Source organism: Photinus pyralis, unplaced genomic scaffold, assembly GCF_008802855.1.
Source record: "Photinus pyralis isolate 1611_PpyrPB1 unplaced genomic scaffold, Ppyr1.3 Ppyr1.4_LG3b, whole genome shotgun sequence".
In the NCBI taxonomy this organism is placed as follows: domain Eukaryota; kingdom Metazoa; phylum Arthropoda; class Insecta; order Coleoptera; family Lampyridae; genus Photinus; species Photinus pyralis.
In genome coordinates, this window is record NW_022170510.1 from 12,152,669 (window position 1) to 12,162,791 (window position 10,123).

At 40.0% G+C, this 10,123-nt stretch overlaps 1 protein-coding gene across 2 annotated transcripts; it reads left to right on the forward strand.

Annotated features, from left to right (window-relative positions):
• Positions 1–6,963: 6,963 nt before the first annotated feature.
• On the forward strand, positions 6,964–9,770 carry LOC116167359 (proline-rich protein 2-like). 2 transcript variants are annotated; one of them, XM_031482707.1, is made up of 3 exons: positions 6,964–8,292; positions 8,456–9,101; positions 9,150–9,770. In XM_031482707.1, exons 1-3 carry the CDS (start codon positions 8,256–8,258, stop codon positions 9,181–9,183), a joined length of 717 nt encoding a protein of 238 aa, XP_031338567.1. In that variant the 5' UTR covers positions 6,964–8,255; the 3' UTR covers positions 9,184–9,770. The 2 variants fall into 2 exon arrangements, with proteins under 2 accessions (XP_031338567.1, XP_031338568.1); XM_031482708.1 differs by having other exon boundaries at positions 9,155–9,179.
• The last annotated feature ends 353 nt before the right edge of the window (positions 9,771–10,123 follow it).

Genomic DNA, 10,123 nt, shown 5'->3' on the forward strand with positions numbered 1-10,123 from the left:
AACACCAAAAACATGTCAATGCATGGAATGGCTGTAAGCAACCAACCTTACACTCGGCAAACGAGAATTGTTTTTGTTATGACATGGAGCAATACAACGCGCAAGAACTTGCAGAAAGAAATTGCAAGGTCAAATCCTTGCATGCAATAAGCATTGCATGGTATTTGACATGGTGCAATTCTATTTCAATTGCCACATGTCTGCCAACAGAAGAAACATATGGATTTGTCAACAAAGTAGTTAACCTCAAATGAAAATTAAATTTTGATTGCTTGAAGAAACGTGAAAATTACAAGAATAAATAAGATTAATAAAAACAAGTAATGAGTGCGTCTCTCAGCATCATAGTTGCCGCCGCTGTATTTTACTAGGTTGGTGACACAAAAACAACTAGATTTATCCCTAGAATTGCACGATTCATGCAAGAAAAATAGCACCGGTCCTATAAAAATTGCATGCAAGTCTCTTGCAGCAATTGATCAGCTGGCTTTGAACTGCGCATGCCTTTCGCAATTTTTCTTGCAACTTGCATGCAATTGCAATTTTTATTGCTCCATGTCAAGCGGGCTTTAATAAATAAAAATTGCAATTGCATGCAAGTTGCAAGAAAAATTGCGAAAGGCATGCGCAGTTCAAAGCCAGCAGATCAATTGCTGCAAGAGACTTGCATGCAATTTTTATAAACCGGTGCTATTTTTCTTGCATGAATCGTGCAATTCTAGGGATAAATCTAGTTGTTTTTGTGTCACCAACCTAGTAAAATACAGCGGCAGCAACTATGATGCTGAGAGACTTGTTTTTATTGATCGTATTTATTCTTGTAATTTTCATGTTTCTTCAAGCAATCAAAATTTAATTTTTATTGGAGGTTAGCAACTTTGTTGACAAGTCCATATTTTTCTTCTGTTGGCAGACATGTGGCAATTGAAATAAATAGAATTGCACCATGTCAAATACCATGCAATGCTTATTGCATGCAAGGATTTGACCTTGCAATTTCTTTCTGCAAGTTCTTGCGCGTTGTATTGCTCCATGTCAAGCGGCCTTAACCACTCTAATACCAAAATGGAAAAGGTACGTTCAAGCGGGGTACAAAAATACCCTATCCTTTTTCTATACCGAGTGAATATTTTAAAGCCGAATATAGGCAATTAACATGGAAAAACGTTTTTTGCAGATCGTTGCTCCCCATGTTAACTTAAAGGGTTTATAATGACACCAATCAAAAGATTTTTTTTCTCATGTAATGATTCACGAATTACTTAGTTTATTTTCAGGTGTATTTCTCATTATTTTATCAAAAATTCGGCAATAAATCCAATTAGCAAATGGAAATTTCCTAAAAAATTGAAATAGGTTTTCACACAGACGGAATGGGACGCTAATTAAAATACACGGGAATCAAATAAGTATCGCGTACTAGAGTAAATATTTCCGCAGTAAACGTTGTTTATTATAAATAGCTACTTTGTCCTCAGTGAACCGCATTTACAAAAAAATTAATGCCAGTTGTCATAAACTGATATTGATTTCGACGTTTGAATCTGCTTTTTGTCTTGTACTAGTCGTGGATTTATTGCCGAATTTTTGATAAAATAGTGAGAAATACACCTGGGGGTCAATTTTTGAGAACTCGCAAATAGGAAACGTAGGAGCAATACGAATAGTACTTTTTGTTTCAAGTTTTGACAGCACGTTTCTTTGCGCGCTCTTAAAATGTCGTTCGCTTTTTTGCGAGCGATAGCTGGCGTAATTTGGTATTCGAATGCGTTTCCGTAATATTACGGTGGGCTTGGTGTATACCTACCATGAAATGAAATCATTAATTTAGGTGCTAGCAGCCCTGAAATTTTTTGCTAGTGGCGGTTATCAACCCGATGTAGGTTGTAATTAATCCAGTTAAATTGTATTTTTACCAGGGGTAGTTTTGATTTCTTTGATTCCATATATTTTTTGGGGTGCTGAAACCGAATCTGAGGTTTGCTAACAAAATAGATATAGAGTGCGCACGTACCTTTTTCAGACTATCCAGTCTTTCATCTTTCACTCCATCCATCATCAGGATGTTACACCTGCTCGAGTAGTAGAGATTCTCCGTTTAACTTTTAAGGCATATATTTGGCTCGTATGACGGACCCACTTTGTCAGTCTCCTTGTAGTTTCTTCTGCCCCTTGAGGATAGTGACACGTAGCATTGCGGGGAAGGTACACGGGAATTTTGCTCGAGCAATACGCGTCGAGGCGGCTCGGATGTTGAAGTGTTTGAAATCACCCCGTGCCCGTTAGGGGCCCGTCTACAAACCGCACGAGCCCCTCAGGTTTGAGGAACGGGCAACGGGGTTCAGCCACTGCTCCCTATCCGGGAAAGTGACTTTATAACCCTTGGGTCTTAGTAAGACAGCCCGGCCGGATCACATCCCTTTTTGCGAGGGTCCGATCGGACCTGAAGGTATCCTTCCAGATCCGCCCGTACCCAATGCTGCCTCGATCCTTCCCCTCGTCCCAATGGTTTAGCCGTATGGAAGCCTTCAAAGCCTTTACCTCCACAGCTGTGTAAGTGTAAAGCCTCTAGTACCAGAAGTGCATCAATGGCCAAAGTTGGTGTGGTTTTCATGGGTTCATGCAGTAACTCGCAAACAGGCGAGTCTCTGTACCTTACCTAACTACTTCCTGTAGGTTGCCCTGAGTATGGCAGATCACCATACATATGCACGGTACAGTACGCACCGAGTCCTCAGAACCAGTTGACGTCCTCGAAGAGTAAGTCCATCATGGTCCGCTCTCTTTCTATTCATAAATGAAACAATACCTCGGTCTTTTCCGGGTTTACGAAAAAGTCATGGCTATACTGCACCACCTGTCCAAGACCCTTCAGCCCTCTGCGTGCGCTCTTTCACAAACGTCAATCACGTCTGGTCACAGTGGGTACAAACAAACTCGATCACTGAATAAACGAAGATCACGATCCTATATTCCTACCCTCCTTCCCTATCCCAAGGTATAGGGATGATAAACTGTAAGGTGGGTGTAGGTACCATTCGTAAGACGCTCTTACACACTTAATATTACTCATGCTGCATTGCGTGGATACAGTAGGTACGTCAGTTATTGAATGATTCTTTGCGTAATAGAACTGTTCCGAATATTTGGAAGATCCCCAATATTATTCCAGTACCTATCAATCAGCTTAAAGAAACAAATATAGTAGGTACTACCTACTACTGCTCTCCTCACATAATGCATAAAGCATTTGATTTAGTTAATCATGTCGCCTGCTAGTTGCTAAATTAAAGTACGTATGTTGCGATAACGATAGCTTGAATTGGTTCAGAGCTCATCTAACTAACAGATCTCAAAGACAAAGATTGTCGGGGGTGACATCTGAAAGTATAAATCTTGAAAGTGGTGTTCCTCAGGGGAGCGTACTGGGTCCTCTACTCTTCTTGGTTTTCACTTTTGACTTTTGAAATCTGCATGTATCCTTCACTTGCAATAACATCTTTATGCGGACCACTTACAGTTTTACATAAAGCACAGCGTAGCAAACATCATAAGATACTGACATCAACATTAACTCAACAGTATCTTATGATGTTTGCTACGCTGTGCTTTATAGTTTATATAAAACTGTAAGTCGTCCGCATAAAGATGTCATTTTTGTCCACTGATTAGACAACATTAACTCTAATTAGTGGACAAAAATGGTGTGAGAACAATGGTTTGAAACTTAACCCTTCAAAATCTACAGCGGTTTGTGTTGGTCCGAAACCCAAGTCTCATGTTGTGACGTTGTGTGCAGTTTCAGTTATCTGGCATGAATGACAACATATCTTGGTTTAGGTCAGTTAAAAATTTAGAACTTATTCTAGACAGCGGTTTAAGTTTTAATGAATATGGGAAGAACATCGTACAAATCAATAGTCAATTTATCATTTAAAATTTACGTTGAACGAAAACTATCAAGCTTATTAAGAATTTGAAATTAGTTGTCGATGGAATTATTTATATGTTGTATTTTAATGCAAATTGCTACAATCTAGAATACCACCGTATCTGATATTTATTTAAACTTTAAAACTTTTGCTATTCATAGCCTAATTAAACTTACGGGTACACCGCAACACAAAACAAAACAAGTACCTATAAATTGTGCACAACTCTTGTGCAGATAAAGCGCATTTTGTTTACCGAAATAGCTTTTGTTTTGACATCACCAATGGATATATTTCTTGCAGACGTCTCAATCGCCCTTTGTGAGTACCCTCCTCCGACAATCCGTTCTTGAGGTATACCTAAGGGAATATACCCGATCACGATAAGAGGTCGAGGAGGAGGGCTGTGGTTGGTAGAAATTAATTCCTTTCGTTGAGACCTTTCATTAGAGTACCATGAAGGAAAAACTAATTCCACTACCCCCCTCCTTCTCCCCCGTACTTTGATAAGAAGACAGAAACAAGGGCAGTAGTAGGTAAAAAACGGTTCCTTTCGTTGAGACCTTTAATTAGAATACAATACAATGAGAGATAAAATTATAATCTCGAAAAAGAGTCGCACGGTAAAGTTATAGTTTGCACAAACCAATTTATTTCGATGAGACTTTTCATTAGAATACAATGAAGGGTAGAAAATGTGCCCCCCCCCCCACTAAAGGCATGCGTATGCAAAATGTGAGACCAATTGGTTGTCATATGTAAAAGTTATGCACGTTTTACTTCCAAAAACAGCATCTCCGGAAATAATTCGTGGGGGTGGGGGGCCCTTTTTGACAGCGAAATTTGATGGCCGTCTGGCACACCTTCAAGGTATAGGCTTACCTAATGCAACAAATTCCAGGACTCTAGAACCATTCCCCTAGAAGTAGTTCAAACGGCAGAAATGGGTCCGGACGGACAAAACGCAAACAATAGCACATTTTTTTTAACTTTTAAAAAATGCGCTAAAAAATTGAGGGTTGCTTTAGCTATATGGCACCATTCCCATTACTATTCAATTCAATTCAACAAACAACAAACTTTAATCAATTTTTTCAGGGCACTCAGTGAATTTGTAAGTGAAAATAACTGTAAAAGACAGTTACTTTGTGTTAAGTTAAGTTTAAGGCCGAGTTTAAAAAAACGGCTTACCTGAATTCAAACTCTTTTGAGCTTTCTTTCTGAACCTTTTTACACAGAATTTCAGTTACTCCATTCACCATTGAGTAAATAATTCCTTTCCTTCTCTCAACGGTTAGTCGGTTACTCTATCCCTGCCACTGTTCGCACTTCGCATAGCGTGCAATCTTTGCTAATTTTAAAATTAAAATAAACTGCACCAATATAGACAATCGAGCGACAAAGTCACTTCCGATTGACGAATATTGACCAAAATTTAATTAAGTAGTTCCTTGACCCTTGACCATTGTCTACCTATTGCTGAAAGGAGAATTGGAAAATTTGAAATCGTTAGCGGGTTATCGTGTCCACAGACGGACGGACGGATGGACGAACGGACGGACGGTCAGAAAGTCCAAAATCCTTTTCGTCGCTCGTTAGTACAGAACCTAACGCGGCAAGGTTGGAGAGAATGTTTTTCAGATTGGTTTTCGCGTATGCAGAAATATGCATTGACTGCAGAGGAAAATTAAATTATACCGTAGGCTCTCGTTAATAGGAATTCAAAAAATTCCATAGTTCATGTTTTCAAGATTGCTCACACTACCAAAGGCATGTAAAATATTTATTTTTATAATATAACGAGCGATCAAAAATGAGTGGCGGTCGCGACGCCTTTGGTACGATTTCCCATGCAAACAAAAATTCCAAAGGTGACTGGCGACTCTACAGCAACTCATTCTTGATCGCATAGTACAGTATGTGCCTCTGCACTTGCTACAAAAATGGCTAATAAACAGTTGCATTGCAAGCAAGTCTGAACCTGCAATAATAACTGTTCACATTACTCTGAGAGTATACTACAGAGTAATCAATAGGAATGTTTTGACTGAATGTTCATATATGCGAATGTTCACATAAACGCGAGTCTACTGACTACTGTAATTATTACGACTACAAGATTAAAGAAACAAGCGAATTTTTGTGTTGTAGGTAGCTTATAGGTAGTACCATTTCCTACGGAGCCGTTTTTTGAAAAACAAATACTGTGGACAAGACGAATACTGTGGGTCTCAGTAGCTTACGATCAAGGAGACTGGTCGGCGCCGTAGCACAAAGCAACGTTCACGCAAAAGATCATCAATTAAAAAGATATGCAGGTATTATGATAGAATAATCTTACTTATCTTATGAAACTAATTTATGCACTTTAATAACTGTTCCTAAATATCAAATAAAAGAAATATGAAATAATATTTGTTATACCTACAAATTACTCAGAAAAATATTTTACACCTGTAAGTTAGGTAAACAGAATTATTTCGTTTGAGAATTGTGCTTGTAAACAAGTGGCAAAGACGGTTACTTATTTGAAAATTCTTCTATTCATTGTTGGTAGAAAAAAATCGGGAAGTGAAACTTGTCCGCTCTCTGATAAACATGGCATACACAATAAATTCAGTTCGTCTCAAGGCCTCCCGGTCTCATTGTAGTAAACCTTGAATGATATATATCCAAGGAGGGTTCTCTAACCTGACATGCTTTGGTCACATATTCACGTCAGGAAGGCTTTTTTTTTTAAATAAAAACATAAAATTATACAGAATCTTCTAGCAAAGAGCGAGGCTTAAATTTCTCAATTAGACTGCAAGATTTTAAATTGCCGAATAACGGTGCCAGTTTACTATATCGACTTCGAGTAAGTAATTAGTTGGGTTGTGATGTACAAAAGGGACTGTAGCGTGCATGGTAATGAGCATTGATGTCAAATTGTCACCAGCTCCAAACATCCCCTCTATTGTTCAATCAGCCCGTGTGCGGTCGCTCGCACTTTTCTACTCTATGCTTTTTTATGCCATCAAGCGACCAACAGTGTAAAGTCACGCTATAAGCGCGCGGCAGTTCATACTTATTCCGATTAGCAGCTACCGGTGTAGAAGTTGCTCCACTTATTAAATTCACTTCAAACGTGGCAATACGATTCTCTACAGTAACCTTTTGAATATATGAGATATAGGAGAGATTTGTCCCCTAAAACGTAAGGAAAAAAATTGCGAACAGTTCGACCCGTGCGATATTTTGACGCGATGTGTAGTAATGATAATAGTGATGTTGCTGAATGAACAGAGGGTGGGGAAGGGATAAAGGGGCGGTGAACTTATTGATTTTTAGGGTGACACTGTCAACCGCCGTTGACTTGGTTCTTGAAAGAAGATGTGCAACAAAAAAAAGTTTACTTACGTATCATACCGCTGAAAAAAATTTAATCGATAATTATTCTCATAATATTATTCGAGACTTAGTGCACAAGTTTGATCGTTTGCTATGAGTGATTTTTACGAGTGTTTGAATTCAAACCGGCGGCGAGGATGTATCTTCGTTTCACGGAAGCGATGTTGGCAATGGAAGTGCATGTCCCAGCTGCAACTCGGTATGACTGCGTCGTGCGGCGTTAAAAATGGCAGCACTTCGTGGATTCTCCCAAGATAATTTCTGCAGAAGGCCGAAGAAAAAAGAAAGTTGACCCCATTTTCGTAACAACCTGATAAGAAAGGGATAACGCGACGTCGTGGATGGAGGTGGGCGTTTCTGACTTTTCATAAACCCAAATGAAAAGGTTTTGGCAGTAATTCACCGCAAAACTTTTCACGTGACAAATTACTGTAAAAAAAGTGAAAGATTATCGTAACGCTCGCGCTAACATTTTTCAATTTCAGCAGTAAGCTCACACATTACACAAATTAAATCACGTTCGTCGTTTCGTTCAAATTTTCTGATTTGTTGTTCGAATTCAAAATTCCGGTTGCTTCGCGGTGTCTTTTAAAAAAGAGTCGGTAATGCCGGTGCCTATCTTACGTAGTAACAAAAATGGCGGTAGCGTAAACATGCGCCCTGGTTCGAGTTTAACAGTGTTTACTTGAGGTGTTTCTTGAGATGTTGTATTTAGATTTTGTGATTTACGAATTTACGAGAAGCGAGAAATTGTTATAGAAAAATTCGACGTAATTTTAAAATGCCGCGATATACACGAGTGACTTCGTTTGTGGAAGAATGCGTGTTCGATATAAGTTTAGTGCGAAACCAACAAAGTTACAACAGCTATACATCAGTTCGTAAAAGTAGAGTGCGGATTATTCTTAAATTTGACTCGAAAAAGCTCGAAGAATGAGACAGGGGCGAGTGGCACAACGTAAAACAAAATGTAAACAATTTTTCTCTATGAATTTGTGTATTATTTACTAGAATATTGACTTAATTACGTGGCTGTAGAGGTTAGAAACAGCACGTACTTAACCTCACGTTGTAAAATTCGTTCGAACGTCTATCTGGCAGCGGTTCTATGTTACGGAATTCGTTTGTTGTAGGCCTTAGCCGCCGCGTAGCGCCCCCCATCACGCTGCCTGTCGCCCTGGAGGACCCCGCCACTACCTGGAAGGGACCGCCGCCCGGCTCAGAACCCCAAAACTTTGCCCCAAACTCCAATTCATTTTCCGGGCCGCCGGCGGGCTTCCAGGGGCCATCACCGTTTCAAGGCCCGCCGGCGGGGGCAGGTTCTCCAGCGGGCGCACCGCCGTACCAAGGCCCACCACCAGGTTCGACGACTCCACAATATACCGCGTCACCGGCACCGTCGGGTTCCTCAACCCCCGGACCCGGACCGCCGCAGTCCGTAGGCAATGCAGGGTTTCCACCACCTCCAAACAGCGGCGGACCACCTTATAACGGACCTGGACCGGGACCCTTCGGTTCGCCGTCGGCCGGGGGTCCACCCTTTGGAAGACCAGGATCATCTGGACCACCGTTCGTTGGTGGTCCAGGGCCGGGACCCGGTGGTAACCCCCATTTCGCATCACCAGGGCAACCTTTTGGAGCGCCCGGATTCGGAATGCCACCGGGATCGCCTTTCGGTCCAGGACCGGGTCATCCTATGTCTGGGCCAATGGGTCCTGGTCATGGTATGATGCCTGGACAAATGACCGGCCCATCTCCCGTCGACAGGCTGGATCCAGGGTGAGTTTACGTATTTATAATATTTCAGCATGTCTCTGTTTCTGCCAGTCTAGCTCAAAATAATCGCAAACTCAACGTCTAACTTTTAACATCACGCGTACACCCTGTATTTACGTTGCGCACCGTTACGTCCAAGATACTTTTTTGTACAATAATTTTTGTAATTTTTTTAATTGCCACTTGGATTATCGCTAATTAATCAATAAAATAAGAGAGTTTAATATTAGTAGGATATGTAAATATTTTTGTCGGCGCCTGTACGGCTCCCTCCACCCTCTACCCTAGTCGGGGGTTGGTGTGGGCCGTTCAGGAGGTACAACGCTGCTAGCTCAATAAGTGTATACGATAGTCGTCGCGTCAAGTCCCATCTTTATTTTTTCTCGTTTGCAAATATCTACTCGCCATTTTTTACTTATTTAAATACCTCGCGTAAATCCCACGCATAGATACAACCGGACCTAATTTTTGTCACACCTCTATCGATTTTTTGCGGGAAATAAACAAAGTACCGCAAATCGCAGCATGTGATAAGATTTGCTACCGGCAGATTATCACGTTTCTATAAAAACAAATAAACTTACGTTTCGTTAGTTTTCCTAGGGAACGTTATGCTGTTATCATTGTGGTCACCCAAATTAGGTATTTGGTAGGTAGGTATTCCCAATTCGGCCTATTCTTCGGGTAAAAATCTTAACAATTCTGATTGCGTTCAGTTTTTTGAATGGAAAATTTAGGAAATTGCTACACGATAAAAACTACCAAAAACAACGTTATTAAATCGATTAGGTATTTGCTTAATGTTAGTATAAACTATACCTATGATTTAAAAGTAGGTAAGTAATGGAGTTTTTCAATCTTCACAAATTGTATTATAAAAACTATTTTAATTCAATGTTAATGAATGGTGTTTGTAAAATGGAAAACATCTGTTTCTACCTCGGTTTGTACCTAAAAGCAGTGTTGATAAAAATCCTGATTTTTGAAAAAGTTTTATTTAATTCGGATTTATTTTTTTTAAATTT